Source organism: Canis lupus, chromosome 37 (genome assembly GCF_011100685.1).
Source record: "Canis lupus familiaris isolate Mischka breed German Shepherd chromosome 37, alternate assembly UU_Cfam_GSD_1.0, whole genome shotgun sequence".
NCBI classification, from domain to species: Eukaryota; Metazoa; Chordata; class Mammalia; order Carnivora; family Canidae; genus Canis; species Canis lupus.
In genome coordinates this window covers 25,197,630-25,217,096 of record NC_049258.1, presented here as the reverse complement: position 1 = coordinate 25,217,096, position 19,467 = coordinate 25,197,630, and the positions used below count along the sequence as shown (strand labels likewise).

At 48.4% G+C, this 19,467-nt stretch overlaps 1 protein-coding gene across 3 annotated transcripts in view; it reads right to left on the bottom strand.

Moving 5' to 3' along the window:
* Window positions 1-870: 870 nt before the first annotated feature.
* The window catches only part of TTLL4 (tubulin tyrosine ligase like 4), a 36,557-nt gene continuing 17,960 nt past the window's right edge, over window positions 871-19,467 (bottom strand). For all 3 annotated transcript variants that reach the window (XM_038585750.1, XM_038585751.1, XM_038585752.1), the window contains 18 exons: window positions 16,823-18,410; window positions 15,858-15,967; window positions 15,436-15,499; window positions 10,095-10,216; window positions 9,508-9,618; window positions 9,084-9,160; window positions 8,181-8,372; window positions 8,001-8,083; window positions 7,641-7,769; window positions 6,061-6,183; window positions 5,663-5,761; window positions 5,220-5,354; window positions 4,807-4,944; window positions 3,346-3,448; window positions 2,522-2,732; window positions 2,322-2,392; window positions 1,824-1,909; window positions 871-1,397 (listed from right to left, as the gene is read on the bottom strand). In XM_038585750.1, coding sequence (XP_038441678.1) covers window positions 1,139-1,397; window positions 1,824-1,909; window positions 2,322-2,392; window positions 2,522-2,732; window positions 3,346-3,448; window positions 4,807-4,944; window positions 5,220-5,354; window positions 5,663-5,761; window positions 6,061-6,183; window positions 7,641-7,769; window positions 8,001-8,083; window positions 8,181-8,372; window positions 9,084-9,160; window positions 9,508-9,618; window positions 10,095-10,216; window positions 15,436-15,499; window positions 15,858-15,967; window positions 16,823-18,312 — 3,603 coding nt within the window. In that variant the 5' untranslated portion in view covers window positions 18,313-18,410 and the 3' untranslated portion in view covers window positions 871-1,138. The remainder of the gene's footprint in view (window positions 1,398-1,823; window positions 1,910-2,321; window positions 2,393-2,521; window positions 2,733-3,345; window positions 3,449-4,806; window positions 4,945-5,219; window positions 5,355-5,662; window positions 5,762-6,060; window positions 6,184-7,640; window positions 7,770-8,000; window positions 8,084-8,180; window positions 8,373-9,083; window positions 9,161-9,507; window positions 9,619-10,094; window positions 10,217-15,435; window positions 15,500-15,857; window positions 15,968-16,822; window positions 18,411-19,467) is intronic.

Genomic DNA, 19,467 nt, shown 5'->3' with positions numbered 1-19,467 from the left:
TCCCGATCACACCTTATACTTCCCCTGGACCCCACCATGCCCTGGGAAAGGAGAATTTCTGGTTTGGGTGTTTGTGTTCTTTGTAAGCATGGTTCACTCAGCCAACATCTATCGAATGGTCACCATTTTACTGAGTCTTGGGGAGGGAGGTAGATTCAGTTAAAAGCACAAAGAATTTTGTCAGCAGTCTGACTAGAAAGCCATCCTACAGTGGTGACTGCTCCTGAAATCCACCTGCCATGCCATCAGACCTGTGAGCCAGACCCCGCTCATCAGACAGTGACAAGAGTAAGCAGAACCTGAAACTTCCTCCATGTTGTGGGGAAATCACAGCTCCTGCCACTTCCCCCTGGATGGTGTCCTTCGTTGTATGAGAAGAGACAACAGCAACTGGGATTATCTGGGCTCCTTCAATGGGGCCACAGGAAATTTGCAAAGCTCACAAGACCTCTCACCTCACAGAGCACTAAGAACTAACATCCATGAGAGAGAAGTCTAGAAGGCTGAACAGGTAGTGATGTGAGGTCAGAAAAGGAAGACTCAGGACTGTCGACTGCTGGGTATATGAAAGAAGTGAATCCCCGAAGACTTGGTATGATAGGAAATGGGTTGATCATGTTTGGCCTCTCCCTGGCTGTCTCCTGAGGAAGTCTGAAGTTTCTCAAAGTGGTTCCTCAGAACAGGGGGTTTGGGACATGGGGACTGAGGGTGATGATGGAGATGAGGAGGAGAGGAGGACCTTTGGAGGGACCTCCTCAATTACAGACAAAGGACTTCAGGCCCAAAAGTGTTCATTGCGTCTTCTCCTCTAGAGCTGTAACTCAATCACTGCACCAAGGTCTAAAACAAACCACACACGGCTCTCTGAAGTTAGAAACCAAACCCTGCTTTATAAGGCTGAGTGGCCATTAGTGGCTTCTCTGCGGAGACATGAGGTACCAGCCAGTGAACCTTCCTCACCTTCTCCCCATTCCCACCACCCCTCCAGCCCTCTAGATACCCATTTCTGCAATTCAACCACTTCAAAAAAATACTTTGAGAAAGGGGCCGGGGGCTCAGGCTGGCTGGCCGGCCGGCCAGTTCCCATGAGGTAGCTAACACCGGTGCTCCTAGGTAGGGGCTAGTGGAGAGAGGCCAGTCATGGGCTCACAGCAGCCAGGAGTGAGTCACCGGTTGACTGGGAGGTGGGGGAAGCAGAGAGTCTTGAAGTCTGCCCAGAGTACTTCAACAGAGGTAACATCTGGGTAGAGAGGCTGGGCTCTTTGCTGATGTCCTCACTGTCCTTGGAAGAACTGGGTTTCCCGGGAACAGGACAAAGGCCAGCTTGGGTCTTCTTGGGCTTAGGCATGGTCCCATCTTCACAGAGTGGTATGCTTCCCTCGGAGAAGCTGTGTTTTCTGAAGGAAACAGTGAGGAAAGAAATGGCTGAGATGGGACTTTAGCCTATGATCTACCTTCAGAGTGCAGACCAGGCATTCACACCATTACTGTGCTACACGCCATACAGAGGTAACTATAAAATACATCTTCTTTATCTGAAGGCTGGAGAGCTTGGTGCAAATGTGAAGTGAAAGAGGAGGGCCAAGGAGTCCACAGGCAGTGCGCACAGCTGAGAGGGGCCATGTCTGCAGGTAATCCTGCACTCCAGCTCAGCTGTGTCAGGCAGACGAGGAGCCACCAGGCAGAGGAGATGGCAGTTGCGTATCTCGCCACCCCCACCCCCACCCGGAGAATGCTGATCTCATCATAATCTTGGAAGAGAGAAAGGAGAAAACTCCCCAAACTCACACCCAACACCCTTCCCTTGCCCAGACAGCACTCACCCCAGCTTGCCACTCTCTAGTTTGGGGAAAGTGCTGAGTCCCACGTCACCCTTTGGGATGGTCAGAAGTGATGCTGGGAGAGACCACTAAAAGCAAAGGAAGCAATGAGGCCAAAAGGGCTAAGCAAAAGTCAGGCGGGAGTGTCTAGGGTCTTGGGACTCTCTTCTGGCTCTACCTCTGAGTGATCATGGGGCTCTCCTCTTCCCTACCCTTCAGGCATGGGCCCATCTGGGACAAAAATCCCCATTCTCTCCAGATTCAGACAAGAAGTTGAGACTACCAAGCACTCGTTGACCTTTGGAAAAAAGGCACCCAGGGGATCCTGGAGGCCATTATTCCCTTGAAAGGGAAGGGTCACGAGACACAGAGACAGGGTCTAGGGGAGAAGGTGAGAGGGTCTGGATCTACATCCATTCCATGCTGCACTCCTATGGTGGAGGAGGGACTGAGGCGGACTGGAGTACCCCCACCCCCACCCCCCAAAATAGTATCACTCACCATTGGAGCAGAATCACAGATGGCTCCTGTGTGGAACCCTTTGTAGCACCAACTCCGAAGCAGATCTACTCCTAGGACAAGATTAGCAGGGGTGGGACTTAAGAGGGTAGAATCAACTGGTCAATTCTTCTTATCAGGGAGGCTCATTTCTTTAATCACTCACTAAACACGGCCTCCTGTGGGCAAGGAGGACACATCACCTTTGAGCTTGTTGCCATGGTACTTCTGTTCCCATTGGGTGGTGAGAATGTTGAAGTATCGTGGCTGCTCAAAAAAGCGGAGATAGCGAGAAGAGATTCGAGAAGGAAAAATTCGTTCAAATTGACCACGGCGAGAAAACTCATCCTCCATCTCAACCAGAATCCGAACATCATCTGGCGTCAGGACATCCAGCACAGATGCATAGAAGTCCTAAGGCCCAAAAATGGAAAGGAAGAGGGTGTGACAGAGAGTGTGGGCTGGAGATAGAGAATTAAGAAGCTGGGGGACAGCATGCATGGCTCTGAGGTCCTCGGGCTCCAGGACTCCCAAAGGGAACAGCAAAGGCCGACTAGTGAGTCCGGCTGGGGACCTCGTCTGTTCTGCTGTCCGGAGAAGATAGTCTGGGTAGGGGAGCCCCTGGAGCCCAGAGGTTTTAAGAGGTCTGCTGGATGGAGTCAAGACCAGAATTTGCAGCTGAGATTTGGCAGCAGCCTTTGGTCTACTATTCTCATCTGCTCCAAAAAGTCGTCAGGCCTCCTTGGGGCTCACTGTACCTCAAGGGAAGAAACCCGAAGGGTCTACAGCTCTGATAACAAGTAGAGCATTTTGCTGAGAGCAGCAGTTGACCATGGGACAAAGGCCAGCAACTCTCTCCTGGAGCAACACGGAGCCCCGCAGATCCCTGCACACTGAGGGATCACGGAGCTGGGTTAGGAAGCCGTTTTAGAGCGAGAGAAAAAAATTGCTTGCCTTGGGCTCCCAGATGTTTGTTTAACCAAGGGAACTTTCTGTTGGCACTTGGGGGCGGAGGGTAATCTCCTACCTGATCGGGAATTTTCTGGGTCAGATAATAGGCCTTCTTCATCTTCTGTGCGGTGAAATGCTCCGGAGCCATTCGACATTTATCCTTGGGGGAGCTGGGCAAGCTAGTGCAGTGGATGGAAAAGAAGCAGAGGGTAAGGTCAACAGCTTCACATCCTGGGGACATGTGGAGAGAGGGTCCAGCCCAGGGCCCCTAGCTTGGCTGGAGGAGAAAGACATTCTTAGTTGGGGCCACGGACTCACCAGGGAACCAAGGTTAAATGGTTTGTTGGAGGGAGTCACCCCCATCTCAAAAGAAGACAAAGAAGTTTTGACAGATGTTTGTTACTTGAGTAGATCAGACTGTAACGTACTCTACTCAAGTAACCTGTCTGAGCATCAAAGATCAAGTACCATGGAAGAACTCAAAGAGTTTAAGGTACCTTCACTGGGTTGCATTTCAGTGGTAAAAAAAAAAAAAAAAAAAAAGACCCTGAAATACTCACTGCATACATCAGTTTTAGTTTAGCTCAGCACTGGCTGTGACCCTGGGCACATTACGAACTCCCTGCCCAGTTTCTTCATCCACATCACTATGGTTGCTGCTGAGAGACCTGTACGTGGCCTCCAAAGAACTCACAGATGGCAGTTGTCAAATAACAACCACAGCACAGAGCCACACAGGAGTCTACGAGGCATGGTGGGGAAAGCAAGTTTTGTTCCCAGAAAATCAGGATTGGATTCCCAGCTCTACCTCTCTGTAGCTGAATAACCATGGGTGAGCTACCTAATTCCAGTGATTTCCACTTTCCTCATCTGTAAACTGAGGATACTAGTACCAACCTCACAGGGTTGAAGGGGAGATGTTACAGGTGCCTCCTTACATACAGTAGGTACCGACTAAAAATTAGTTCCCTTTCCTCAGCAGTGGTTCCAAGAGGTTTGGGGCTACAGTACAGAGAGCCCACAGGGAGCTGGCTTCATGAACATGCTGCCTTCAACTAGGTTCTCATGGCAGGGTAAGGTCACAACAGGGAGGTCTGATGGAAGAGAATTTCAGGAGGAAAAAAGCTCATGAGCAGAGAAGGGGACACTATGGAGGGACAGTGAAACCATACCCACTTCAGAGAAAAGACTCAACTCACTGAGCCTTTCAATTTTGAGGCTCTAGGAGCGACCGGTTTGTCAGAGCACAGGAGCAGTAGAGAAGAGGGCGTCTGGGAAAAGGAGGCTGGGGCCTCAAATGTCCCTGTGAGGAGTTAAAAGCTGATTCCCTGGCCCTGTAGAGATTCCTGACCTGGAAGCAGTATCACCAGCAACGCTTTTAAGAGGCACTGATGTGGGAGAGTTGTGTGGGAAGACCATGGGGACAAACCGAGCAGCACGAGACGGAGGAGAGGGCACCCCGGCACCGCTCCTTCCCACAGTCTCCACGGGGCCGTTTGCACTGTCCGCCCAGCCACAGCCAAGTGAGGAGGCTAACCTGGCACTGGAGCTGCTGGAGCTGCCAGAGCTGGAAACGATATCCTCTGCGGTGGGCAGAACAAAGCCTGCCAGGTTCAGAAGGTCACGGATCATCTGGCCTTTGATGCTGATGTCCAGCGGAGAGTTGGAGTGGAGGCTTTGGGGGAAAGGGTACAGGGAGGAGTCAAACTGTTTCCAGCTATGCGCCCAAAGTCAGCGCCAGCCCTGTGAACAGCCTGCCTTCTGGGCTCCTGAGCACCAGCATGGGGACTTCTTGCCCCACAGATCATGAATAACCTCACCCAGGGTGGTTCCTAAGGCTTTCATTTGCCAGCCAGGGAAAAGCATGCAGGAGGGATCAAGTTGCAACATTAGAAGGGAAAGAGGCTACAGGAAGGGCTCTACCATGAGCACCGTGAGAAGCCCAGTTACCTCGGGGAAATGTTGACTTCCAGGACCCAGGGCTTGAGGTTCTCGTCCAGCATGATGTCAAAGCCAAAGAGCTCATGGCAGCTGTATGGCCGCCGCACGTACATCTTCAGTAGGCTGGTCACATAGGGCTCTGACCTGGTCACAGGGAAGACCAAGTATTCAGCTCATATCTTCCCAGAGGGACCCACCTAGAGCTGCCCTGACAAGGGAGTTGCCCAGAGATGGGAGAACAGAAACAGCTCCCAAGAGATGCCTCTGATCTGGAGCCAGCTTCTGGAGAGGAAGTTCAGTAGAAGAGCAGAGTTCTAGCCACTCCATCCTACTCCCTGTTCTCAGAAACTGACACACAGTGCAGTCAATGTCTGGGGCACAGCAGTGTGGAGGCCCATGAGAAAAGGGGGTCCAGTGGCAAGCCCCACAGCCAGGGTGGCAGTGTGACTCACGAGATGATGGTTTTGACAACAACGTCCTTTATCTTCTCCCAGATGGCATCACTATTGACTCCCTTCTGGCTCAGGTAGTTCCACAAAGCCTTCAGTGCCCTGCAAAACGGGGGAGGGGAGGGGAGTATCTGGAGTTATATTCTATGAATGGGTTATGAAGAAAAGAAAAAGAAAAAGGAGTAAGAGGACCAAAGTAATTTTCTCCATGTCTCTTCTTAGATTTTAAATTAAGAAAGAGAGAAGTATGGATGGAAGTAGACTGCTTCTGAGCTGCCCAGGGCTTATGCAACCTTTGGGTTTTCCACCAGTCTTCCACTGACCATGCCCCCAAAGCTCCCCAAAGCCCAGAACCCTGTGTGCCTCCAGGCCTCTGCTCAATGGGGACCCAGCCTGGGTACCATTTGTGGCCCTGGCAGGCCGTTTCATCTGCATTGGCCTGGTACTCGGCATTCTTTTTATTGACACTGTAGTTGGTCAGGTGCATGAACTTGTTGCTGAGGCTCTTCATGGAAGGGGAATACCTGCAAGTGAGGAGAAAGGCAGAGGTGAGACAGGGAGACACAGCAGGTGGACAAAGGCCGAAACATCTTCCCAAATCCCGAAGAGATAAAGGCCAAGTAGACCAATCTTTTCAGATGCACAAGAGCCAGAGCAGTATGTCTGTTGGCAAGGTTTCTAGAACAGCACAGCTCCTTTATCCTGAGCAGCTCACAAAACTCAGGAAAACAGTTTACTTATGTTTACTAGCATCTTATCAAAGGATATGATAAAGGATACAGATGAACAGCCAAGTGGAAGAGAAGCGTGGGACAAGATATGTGGGACTCATCTCCTCCATCCCACCTCTGGCAAGAAGATGCACCCTACATTCAGCAAGGTAGAGGAACTTCTCACTTCCTATTCCCCATGTGACAATTTGATTTATAATAAGAAACTTAACACGTGTGTGTCTGCCCCTGGTTCCTGGCACAGAGCTCCTAAATCCCTTATAACTTCCTCAGTGAGAAGTGCACTAAGAACATCTTTTGACTAATATTTGGTCTTTGACCCCAATTCCTGAAACCCTTGTCATTTCCTGGGTGATAGGAGTGTCTTGTGTTCTAATGAGGTGACTCCGGATGGGTTCCTGGAGAAGATCTGATGGCTAGAAAGACCAGGCCATGATTTGAAGCCTGGAATTTTCAACCCCGCCCCCACCCTTAAGAGGGAGAAGGGCTAAAAACAGAATTACCAAACAACATGCCCACATGATGAAGTCTCCATAAAATCCCAAAAGTATGGGGCTCATGTTCTGGGTGGGTGAGCATGTGGTATATGCTGGGACAGTGGTGTCCAGAGAGAGCAGGGGAGCCCCTGCGCCCCTTCCCACACACATTGCTCTGTGCATTGTCTCTTCTGACACTTTACCCTGTTCTCTTCCACTTGGTTGTTCGCCTATAACCAAACTTACCATCTCCTTATATGATGAGCTGCTCCGGCAAATTAATAGAGCCTAACTAAGAAGGGGGTCCCAGGAACCTCTGACTTATAGCTGACCAGGCAAGGAGCAGAGGTGGCACCTGGACTTGGGACTGGCATCTGAAGCAGGAGGAAGGGGCAACCTTGTGAGACTGAGCCCTGACCTGTGGGACCACACCCCCGGGGGGTAGACAGTGCTAGGGTAACGCAGGTAGACAATGCAGGATACTCAGCTGGTACTCCAGAGAACTGCTTCATGTGGGGAAAAGCCCCACACATTTGGTGACTGGAAGTTTAGAAGTGAAGTGGTGTTCTACGTAAAAGGAGACACAGAAGAGGAAAGGAAGATCGGGTTTTCCGGAAACACCCCTCCTTTTCCTCTGCCAACAAAACCCACCAAAATGTGCTTTTATTCTGCTTGGCATCCTCTAGTTTCTCACTCTTTCAGGAAAACAAAACCCAGAGCCATCAGGGTGAGCCTCACCACTAACACGTACTTGCAATCACCACTATCACGTACTTGCAACTGGCAAAGCGGACAAGTCCATCTGAAAAGAGGTAAATCCGGAGGGGATCGTAGGAGGTGACGTAAACATAGATTCGCAGATCGAACTTGCTGCCACTGATGAGGTAGGGTTTGTGTAGATACCTAAATAGGGAAAGGCCAGCTTTAGGGACATTGCTCAATGAGACAGGGCTCAGTGGGTAAAACAGCAAAAGCCAGCAAGTGAGCAGTCTGAGAGATAAAGACCTTCAAACAGCTGCTGAAGGAGGTCAATGGCTGGGAGGGCAAAGGGCAGAAGAACACTCTAAAAAGAGAACCTCCAGGCTGAGGCCACAGGAAAATGAGCGGTGGGATGAGAGCTGGAGACAGGCTCACCTCTGTACCAGGAGGGGCCTTCGCTTGGGGAGCTGACTCCACTTGTGAATGACCTGGATGCCAATGCCCCGGGCTGACGCTGGCTAGAAGTCAAGTGGAAAGGAGGAGCTGAGATTTGCTGCTGGCCAATACGCATTGTTCCCACTCTCAGACGGCCCCCACCCACTGGGATCCACTTACAGGCTTAACAATCCACTTCTGGCGGCTGCCGCTCTCCCAGGCTTTGCGCAGGAGCTTGGCATCCTGGGGCAGGATGAAGGACTGGGGGAAGAAGCTGAACTCCTTCTTGCCAAAGCGGCTCTGCATGCGAGACAGGTTCCGCCACAGTCGGTCCTTTCGTCCAATCTGGAAGGAACCTGGGAAGTGGTTTAGCTACAGAAGGGACAAAGGGTGAGAGCAGGGAGAGAGCTTGGGTGAGGCCAGGAGGGAGAGAGCAAGATTCACAGTGCCTTTCCAACTTTCTCAGCGACATCATGAGCTCTTGATCCATCTTACCATCACCATCTATTAGTAGTACTCTGAGCACTCACCAAAAGATGATTAAAACAAATAAAATACACCAAACTGTAGTGACCCCAAGAAACTGACAGTTCACAAACAGCCAAAGAACAGTGATTAAGTCAGACATGATATTTCCCTGAAGTGCAAAGAAAAGCGTTTGAAGTCTTTTGCCGTGACAGCTGCAGGGCAAAAACAGGAAGGCACCTGGACTTCATTAAAGTCTGGGGACAGGGACTCCTTTGCTGCAACATGAGACCAGAGTCCTCTTTATGCATATCCAGCTTGGAGGCACGGAGGCAATGCACAGTAGTCACAGGAGAAGCACAATTCAAAGAAACAGATGCCACATCTCAAGACACATCAGAGGAGAACGGGTCTTTGGGGTGCCTGGAGCACTGCCACTGCGCTGCTAGAGGTATGTGATCCACAAGGGCCCCACTGCCCCCTCCTCTCGCACCATCTCCACTCTGCACACCTTCCTGGCTTCTCCACAGTCATCCTCCTCTTTCCCTACTGCCCACACCAACCTCCTCCTGCCTAGTCCAAAGTCCAGGGGAAGAGTTCCCCACAAAGGACCCCTACCTTCTGATGCTCCCGAATGGATCGGAAACTAGGAGACTTCATGTGGTGACCCCAGCAGCCTAGCCAGTCGTCATTTCCTGCAGAAGGCACATCACAGAGTCAGTCCTGCTAGCAGCTCAGACTTCAGGACAGAGAGACCTAGGGGCCCCAGAAATACCACTGGGCCTAGGCTCAGCTCCCAGTGTTCTAAAAGTCACCATGGAGCTGTCCTACATGAAACCCTAGGGTCAGGAAGAGAACAACAGCTCTCTGTCTTCTAATTTTGAGGAACAGGCTCCAGCCCAGAGAGATTTCAGCCGTCTTCCTATTAAGTGGAAACTCCAGAACAGGATCCCCACACAGCAGGAGGTATCTAGGGTTTCCTCCTGCCCAGAGCCCATCCATTGGGGCAGAGGACAGGATCGAAGTAAGGCAGGTAACTCACTCTTGCTGATTTTGAAGTGGGACCGTCCAATGGTCTGCTTGACAATGTTGGGAGTCACTGTGCTCATCTTCCACCGGAGCAGCTTCCTCTGCTCCCAGGGAAGTTTCTCCACTGGGGAAAGGAAATGGGGGGGGGGAACAGCAGGAGAGTCTGGGTTAGAAGAGGAAAGGTGGCATTGTTGCGCAGGAGCTTGGCATCCTAGGCAAGACAAGTCACTAGGCAGACAAGTCACTAAGGATTGTTCTAGGCCAGAATTTAAAAGGAGTCCCAGTTTTCTTAGTGGGAAAAAAGGGCGCTGCATGGGACTGAGGAACACTGAGAGGAGGGAGGTTAAAAGGCAGAAGAGACAAGGTTAGAGGACAAGAATGCAGCATGAGATTATGGGGCTGACAAGGGTCAGCTCAGGGAAAGACAAGGAAAAGTCTCCTATATTGGACTGGTGAACTATGAAGGAGGCAGAAGGATGACAGTGAATACCAAAAGGGCCATTCTGGAAAGCCCCTTCCACCCTACTGCCACCCCTCCCAACTTCGCCAGCATCCTTCTCCTGGGGGCACTCCTGGGCTTAGACACTTGGCCAGGTTTACCTCTCTCATCCCGGGTGCCAAAATAGATGGTAGGGGGCACGTTGGGAAAGAGGCTGTAGATGAGCGCTGGTCGGACCACTTTCTCACTGGAGAGGGGTTTGGTCAGAATCTCTGCACAGCTCCTAGGATGCAAGACAGACAGATGTGTGGAAGAGAAAGAGGAGGCCACAGCCCTCAAGTGCTGTTACTAGGTCATTTTTTGGCGGGGTGCTGTCTTCTACATCATGATTCTACAAAGACAAGTACTTGGTGATTATTTCACAAACAGTAATCCATATTAACTCCATTAAATATCACCTACAGACCAGATTTCCCAATACCTCCTTCTGTGATATAGCTCAACATTTCTGGTGAGAAGCCACAGGTGGGGGAAGCCCCTGGAAAAGAGCGGTTCTGAGAGCAGGTGTGTGACTGAACAAAGAGAAGAGAAAACAAATGGTATGGATAATCAAAAAGAAGGAAGAGCAGAAAAGACCAAAGACGTACAGAAGGTTTTAAAAAGAAAAAGGAAAAAAAAGCAACAGAAGGAAAAGAGAGTGATCCTTCCAAATCATTTTATATTTAGGTTAATCTGAAGATATGCAGATGATTAATGCTCCTCTCCGTTTTGGAAATGATTTGTGACATGGGTTTTTTTATGTAACACTGTGGTAACACAGATCTGGGAATTTGGGGCAGTAGGCCATGGAGTCCCTACTGTTGCTCCAATGATGGCTCGGCCAAGACTAGCTCAAGGGATCTCTAAAAAATGGACATCTCAACTCCGTATCCAGTACAAGTGCAGAGACCCAACCATTTCTTTAAATAGCACTGGCAAAGGAGAAAAGAGTTATTACTCTCTTTACGGAGCTGTTCTGATCTACAAAGATTAGTATTTAAAGATTAATCTTAAGCTTATAAAGAGCCATTGTGCCTGTTATTTTGCAGCACAATAGAAATAGGCATTAGTATGGAAAACATTTCAGTGTTTTAAATACCAAAGGTTTTTTTTTTTATTATTTAAATAAAATATCAAAGATTTTTAAAGAATGCTGTTGGGTCAGGTTAAATACTAATTTTCAGTTAAATAATTCCAATGAATTCAACTCTTAATTCCTCATTCCAAAATATTTTATTTCAAAGACTTTTAATTTATGGAGTATTAGAATTTAAGATTGTTGAAAATCAAGGAGAATGAGGTAAGATTTCAGAAACAAAGACAAAATAGGAATGTAAAATGGTATAGCCACTCTGGAAAACTGTTTTGGAAGTTTCTCAAAAAACAAAAAACAGGCAGGGCACGTGGGTGGCTCAGTCAGTAACTAGGCCATGATCTCAGGGTTGTGAGATTCAGCCCTGCATCAGGGTCCGCACTCAGTGTGGAGTCTGCTTGGAACTATTTCCCCCTCACCCATTCCCCTGTGCTCCTCCGCCTGTTGCACATACATACATACATACTTACATACATACATAAATCTAAAAAAAAAACACTCCTGGGATCCCTGGGTGGCACAGCGGTTTGGTGCCTGCCTTTGGCCCAGGGCGCAATCCTGGAGACCCGGGATCGAATCCCACGTCGGGCTCCCGGTTCATTGAGCTGCTTCTCCCTCTGTGTCTCTGCCTCCCTCTCTCTCTGTGTGTGTGACTATCGTAGATAAATTAAAAAAACAACAACAACAACAAAAAAAAACACTCCTGGTTGGCTCTGTCGGTAGAGCTTATGACTCTTAATTTCAGGGTCATGAGTTCAAGCCCCACGCTGGATGTAGAAGTTATTTAAAATTTTTTTTTTAATTTTAAAAATATATGGACATGATGACTTACAGCAGCCTTATTCATAAAACCCCAATCTGGAAGTAACCCAAATATCCTTCAACAGCTAAATGTACTGTGATACATCCACACCATATAACACTGCTCTGAAATAAAAAGGGATGAAGAACCTTGATGCACGCAACAACCTGTATAAATCTGCAGTGAATACACAGTAAAAAAAAAAAAAAAAAAAAAAAAAAAAAAAAAAAAAAAAAAAAAAAAAAAAAAAAAAGCCCATCCCTAAAAGTTACATATGGCTATCATTCTATTAGTATAATATTCTTGAAATGACTAAATTATGTAACAAATTAGTAGTTGCCAAACATCAAGGAGGGAATAGTCATAGGAGGGAAGTAGGGGTGGCTATTAGGACAGCTGGAGGGATTCCTGCAGTGACGGACATATCTGTATCTTGACTAACATTAGTATCTGGGTCATACTATATGGTACTGGTTTTGCCAGATGTCACCACTGGGGGACACTTAGTAAAAAGTTTAGGGGATCTCTGTATTATTTCTCACAACTACATGTAAATCTATAATGTCTCAAAATCAAAAGTTTAATTTTAGGGCAGCCCGCGTAGCTCAGTGGTTTAGCGCCACCTTCAGTCCAGGGCATGATCCCGGAGTCGCAGGATCGAGTCCCATGTCGGGCTCCCTGCATGGGGTCCTGCTTCTCCCTCTGCCTGTGTCTCTGCCTGTGTCTCGCTCTGTGTCTCTCATGAATAAATAAATAAAATCTTTAAAAAAAAAAAAAAAGTTTAATTAAAAAAAAAAAGGTGTAAAATCTTTGTTCGCTGCCTCTCAAGAGTACTGGACCTATCTATCATCTTCAAGAGGCCTGGCTTCTGGTCTAGCAGTGTTGGAAACTATGACCTCATAATACTTCTCTGGTCCTCATTATCCACATCTGAAAAAAGAGACTGGACTTAATGACCCTCAGTTCTAAAATTAAATGATTCTTAGAAAAAAGAATATGAAACAGGAAAGGCAATAAACTAGGTAGAGAAACAGAGATAGTGTTTTCAATGACCTCTCTGTAATTGTCAACTTTTCTATAATAAAATACATAAATCTCTCCCAATTTCGGAAAAAATGATTTTAACAATCCAAAAGTATTTTAGTGATCTTTAAAATGTGAAGTAGTTTGGAATTCCTCGACCTCCATTTGACTGAAAATCCATGTTTTAAGCCTTATATAGAAAAGAAAGTCTGCACATCTTGTAAGAGCTAAATTAACCAACAAACAAAGTATAAGCAAATACCTTTTGTGAATTTTGTTAGAAAGGTAAGTTAAAGGGTTGGGCAGCTGTCTCCAAGTAGGTCTCAAGACAAACCTAGAGCACTGGTAAGTATGGAAAAGGTGAGACTCCAAGTCAATCACATGTTAAATGTCCTTCTCTTATGGACAGCAGAGGTCCTGAGTCAACATTCAGATGTACCTTTGTTTTTTGGAAGGAGGACAGGTTACTGTGCTCAAAGTAACAGAACTGAGGCACCAGACTCAAGGTACCTATGACAGGATTTCTATCCACCCTCAAAGAAAGACCTAGAAAGTATCTCTTCACTTTCCAAAGAGCTCTCTCCCCTCACTGGTTTAGAGCTCTGACATTGGTGCAGCTGCTGCCACCATCACACTCACAGGGCTGCAGCTTGCCTCGTCCACACTAACCAAGGCACGGAAGGCTCCTGATCCCCTTCACTTCAGCTGAGACACAGCAGACACAAGAGAAAAGCCAGCCAAGTGCTGTGTACGACAGGTGTATGTAAGCCCTGACACGTACAGCTTTTCATTGAAGTTAGAGTTTTATTCTGTGTGAAAAACGAAACTCACCAATGGTCAATACTTGTATTTTGTTTTTGTTTTTCCAGAAGTTATTTTTATTTTATTTTTTTATTTTTTATTTTTATTTTTATTTATTTATGATAGTCACACAGAGAGAGAGAGAGAGAGAGAGAGGCAGAGACACAGGCAGAGGGAGAAGCAGGCTCCATGCACCGGGAGCCCGATGTGGGAATCGATCCAGGGTCTCCCGGATCGGGCCCTGGGCCAAAGGCAGGCGCCAAACCGCTGTGCCACCCAGGGATCCCCCAGAAGTTATTTTTAAAAAGAAAAAAAAAACTTTAATGTTTAGTACTTTGGGCGGGTGTGTGTGTGGGGGTTCTTTATAGTATTTAATAGAATACAATGAGGCAAGGTTGGAAATAGTGAGGGGAACAATAAAGATTATGTTGAAGGGTGTTAAATACCTGAAAGATGGCATCTATGACCCTTCGGCAAGTTCCAAAGATCTTTAGCACAATGACATACCCTGGTTCATAGTAACTTCCTCACAGTCCTGCATTCCTTGCCCTCCCCCAACCCTCATCTCAGTCATGCAACAGGCTCCAGCCACTTTTTCTGTAAAAGAAGGGCCTATGTGAAGAGGCTGGCATTTTTGGTTCCCTAGTGAGAGATGGATCTTGCTCAGACTCGACCAAGAGTAGTCAAGAAAATAATCTAGGTTTTAAGCTGGAGGATTTTTAATTCAATTTCAATTTTATTCAATTCAATTCAATTTTATTATTAAGGTCAATGTCAACCTTATTTCCCCTAATAACACTAACCTCAGAAAGAAGCATTTCAAAAAGCTCCAGTGAGGGGCATATGTATCTCAGAACTGCATCTGACAGTGGGGCACGCTGATGATGCAAGGTGGCAATTACCCTCATGTGGGTGGCCAAATATCATGTTTCTCCACTGACTGCTTATCAATCTTCTAAGCACTTCTTGAAATCCTTTTCTTTTTACTTGAACAATTTCTTGGAAACTAAAGGCCAAACCACAGCCTAAGAAACATGGTCCTATTTTTAAGCCCAATTGGTAAAATATGCTTTTGGTCCCTTCCACTGGTCCTTGTTTGAAAAATAAAAGTCCCGAATGTAAAAATCTGGTAAAAAATGAGTTATAGTTAACAGGGCCATTAATTATGCTTCTGGTCCCTTCCACTGGTCCTTGTTTGAAAAATAAAAGTCCCGAATGTAAAAATCTGGTAAAAAATGAGTTATAGTTAACAGGGCCATTAATGACTTAGGTGATTAATCTCTTCATAATTTTTTTTAAAGATTTATTTATTCATGATAGTCACAGAGACAGAGAGAAAGAGAGAGAGGCAGAGACACAGGCAGAGGGAGAAGCAGGCTCCATGCAGGGAGCCCGACGTGGGATTCGATCCTGGGTCTCCAGGATCGCGCCCTGGGCCAAAGGTAGGCGCCAAACTGCTGCGCCACCCAGGGATCCCTCTTCATAATTTTTTTTAAGGATTTACTTATTTATTTGAAAGAGAGAGAGAGATCGAGCGAGTAGAGGGTATGTGAGGGAGACAATCTTCAAGCAGACACCCCGCTGAGTGCAGAGTCCAAAACAGAGCTCGATCCCATGACCCATGAGATGATGATCTAAGCTGAAACCAAGAGCTGGACACTCAACTGACTGAGCCACCCAAGTGCCTCTCTCTTTATAATCTTAAAGAGACTGCAAATGAGTACCAACGATGGACAGTACTCACCGAGAGATCACTGCTACTGACTCACCAGTGGAGACAGCACTGAACGAAGAGCACTCAGAGTCTCCTGGAGGGGAGAGAGCAGAGAAGTTCCACTAGGAGAGGCTGCTACTCAAACTCACCAAGCCTAGGCAGCTCTTCCTTGGGACATCTTGGCTCAGCCTTCCTGAAAAGCCAGGAACATCACCCTGCCACCTTGTACCACCTTCTGTGAGCTTGGCAGCAGCACGAAGAAAACGACACTGGTGGGCAGCAGGGCTAGCGAATCAACTTCCCAGAAACCACGACCACCCTAAGACCCACAGGCAGATGGGGATGGTAGGTGATAAAGCAAGTCAAGGTCCCAGTCAGTATATAACTGTCAGGCCCCTCCGTCTCAGGTGGTGACCACTTCCCAGCTGGAGGGGAGAGAGTCCCTTACTCACCTTCCTCCTCTTCATTTTCATCATGGCTACAGCAGTCCTCCAAACCATCTACTAGCTCTTCTTCTAGATCTTCAGCCTCACCCAGGTCTGGCTGGAGGTCTGCAGCTGAACTATAAGAAAGAATCATGCCCCCACCCAGTCCATGAGAGAAGTCAGTTAGATTCTCATTCCTTCGTCACCTGCCAGTGTTCATCTCCCCCCACTTGCCAACCTGCTGCCTCTTGCCTGGATCTCATAAGTCCTCTCGGCCTCAGAGCTTAGGTCTAGTCACAGCTCTTCAGCTCTATAGCCCCTGTTGTGCAGAGAGGCACTTTGTCTCCCATCTTTGAAATCCCTCATAGCACTTCAGTGCAAAATTCTACATGCGAAACACCATTAGTGAATGGTCATTGATTTCAAGGGTCCCTAGACCTCTGGGAATTCAAAACAAGGCCTCGGTGGACCAAGGTTCCAGAGATGTATCAAAGCACAAGAGAAGGAACCCAGTTTGTATATGCCCTAACTCTGAAATGACTGTCAAACAAGGAATGACAGAGTCTGAGTTGGTTTGGAATTAAGAAAAGTCACAGGCCCCAACATGTTTGGTATTATTTCTTCCTGCTTATAACCTAAAGCAGGGTCAACAAACTCTTTCTCTAAAGGACTAGGTAGTAAATCTTTTCAATTTTGTGGGCCAGTTTGTTGCACCCCTACCCGTGTGTAACAGGAAAGTAGCCCCAGTTAGCAGTGCGAATGAATGAGTGAGGCTGTGTTTCAATAAAACTTTATTTATAAAAGCAGGCAGCAGCCAAGATTTGGCCCACATGCTGGTCTAGTTTGTCTACCTCTGCCCTATAGTGAAAACCAAAATTCCAGGACAGCCAAAAAAATAAAACCAAACCTTCAGAGACTTAGTTTCAGTGCCACCAAATTACGGCATATATGTTCTACTGCTCTAAATGAATCATAAACTTTCTCTAACTTACCCGATACCCCTGGCAGGGAAGTCCGGTCCTCTGGCTTCCGTAGGCCCCTCCTTCCCAAGTTGGCCCAAGTGGATGGAAGAGAGGCGGGTGGCCACATCAGCTACACCCAGGGGCTGAGGAGGAGCAGGTGGCTCAGGAGTTTTGTCTTCTCCGGGTGGTGGGGAGTCAATGGCAGATCCACAGGCAGGGCTGCAGCTGAGCGCGCTGGCATGTGAGGCAAGGAGGTGAATGCTGATGCGTTTGGTACAGAAGACTGTACCGTCCAGCTCCAGGGCGTCCGAGGGGCTGGGCAGGGTCCTACTGTTAGCTCCAGCATCCTCCTGGGGGAACTGCTGGCCTACGGTGGGAGGTTTCCACTGCCGGTTCCTGTTGAGGAGCTCACACTGCAAGCTGGGGTTCATGAAACGAGATTGTTCCAACTGGCAGCCTTGCCTTGGCTTCTTCTCAAAGCCTCTTGCGGCCAATTTCCTCACCGCCTCAGTGAACCGAACCTCCCTGGTCAGAGCCTGAGAAACAAAGTTGCCATCCAGGCCACAAGGATGTGGCTCTGCTCTAGTGGCTAAGTTACTCCGGTTATACTGAGGAGAGGCAACACTGGTGGTCAAAGTGTCTAAGGAGCTAGGGGCAGAGAGGGTGCCAGGGGCAGGGGCATCATCTAGGACAGCGCCATGGCTCTTGGGTACCTTGTGTTCGACAGGCTGGAGTGCACAGTCTCCGGTGCCCCCCGAATGATGCCAGGAGACAAGATGGATCTTGGGTGAGGATACTGGCTTCAGGCCCTCTGTGGCCTGCGATAAAGGCACTTTAGTGCTATTTGGCCGCATGAAGGAGTTGTTATTTAGCATGGGCTTGTAGGAGGAGGAGAGTGGAGATGGGATCTTCCCTGAGATGGCAGCAGCCAGGCACTTCCCCGAAGGGTTCTCCCCAGCCGCTCCCAGTGAGAGGTACCGATCTGTGGACGAGGACGCCATGGGCTGGGCCATGGGGGACACCGTGAAAGAAGGGGCCTTATTGGCAGTGAGTCTGACAGGGAGGCCCTTGTGAGGGAGAGAAAAAGGTCTTTTTTCCGGCAGGCTTGAGCGCAAGCAGAAAGACTCCAGCTGCTGGTAGGGTTTGTGCCTGTGGCTGGAGCGGCGGTACAGCAGCGTGCTGCTGAACAAGTCTGGGAGGGAGCGCAGGTAGCAGGAGCTGCCGTGGCCTGCGATGACAGCTGAGTGCCCCGAGCTACACAGAGTGCCCGGGCAAAAGAAATAGGCTGGCTCGGGTGGGACACCCAAGACGCTGGGGCCCAACCCTGCTGAAAGCGTCCCCACGTGCTTTCTCTCCAGCTTCCAGATTGGCTTCACCTGCTGATGGGCCTGAGCCCAGGCTCTGCCCTCAGAGGCTTTCTCCGGTGGTGGGGCAGGCGCCGTGTCTGAGGGGCCGCTCTGCTTTAAGCTGTTTCCCCGGCGGAGGCCAATATCGTAGTGCTCTGTTCTCGCTGAGGCCATGAGGGGCCCCCATCATGGCCACATGGCCTCGTGGCCCAAATTGGAGAAGGTGCCCTGCACCTCCAGGAGTAGCAGCTGCATCCTTGAAATCCGTCAGCCTGAAGGGAAGAGAAGCCATTGGGGATGTTACAGTTCCAGGAGGATGGACGCCGTGCTACTGGGGGCCTCAACTAAGCAACAGAGCCATACCTCTGTCCCTCCTGGGCAACCAGCTGTGGCTGTCACTTAGGACCCCGAGAGAAGAACAGTAGATCCGTACCACGTTTTCAGTGGTCTTCCTGCTGCCCTCAGGCCATCAAAGCCGGCTTCATCAAGGACTGGGAGTTTAAGACTACTAATGGGTCTGCTCATGTGTCCCCACTCCCTCGAGCTCTGCTCTCGTTCCAAAGAACAATACAGCTGTCTCACCATCCATGACTTCACTGAGTGGCTTTCTTTTCTCTCCTAACCCTGGTGTGGCTTGAAATAAGGCAAGGCTGGGGGTGCCAGAGAAACCAGCCAATATCTTCCTCCTCACCAACCAATTCTGAAAGGTCAACGGTCACTAGAGAAACATATTTTACATCTACTCGTCCCTGACCAACTCTCAGCAGCCCCTGCTGTTGTCTGCTTTTCATAGCGAAGTGTGACAAGTCAAGATATAAGCAGAGAATTCCCCTGCCAACCTCTGGAGTTCACCTGAGTTCAGCTGAGACAGTGATTTCACCTCTTCAAGCATCTTGCCAGCTATAGGGACTTAAATCCCATCACACATGTTGGTGGGGGGAAAAAAAGAAACAAAATGGAACTGGATGCCAACATTATTTTACTTAAAGTGATCTTATTTCCAGCAGCCACAATGGGCCAGGAGAGTTCAGGGAATAGAACATAAGGGAAGGAGGAGGAGGATCACCCCAAACCTCAGATGTCAGTTTGGGCTCATCTCAGGGGGGAGGGCCTGTCTTACACGTTCCCTCATTCAATGTTTCCTCTAAAGCAAAACCTCTGAACCAGCCAGTAATTCTGAATTCCAAACAGTCCATTAAGCACAGTCATTTACTGTCTAAATCAAAGTCATAAAACCATCTTCAGTTTTCACAAATGACAAAAAACAAGACTCTTCTATAAGAAGTCATTCATCTGGGATAATTCTGAATGGAATCCTGGCATCCTTAC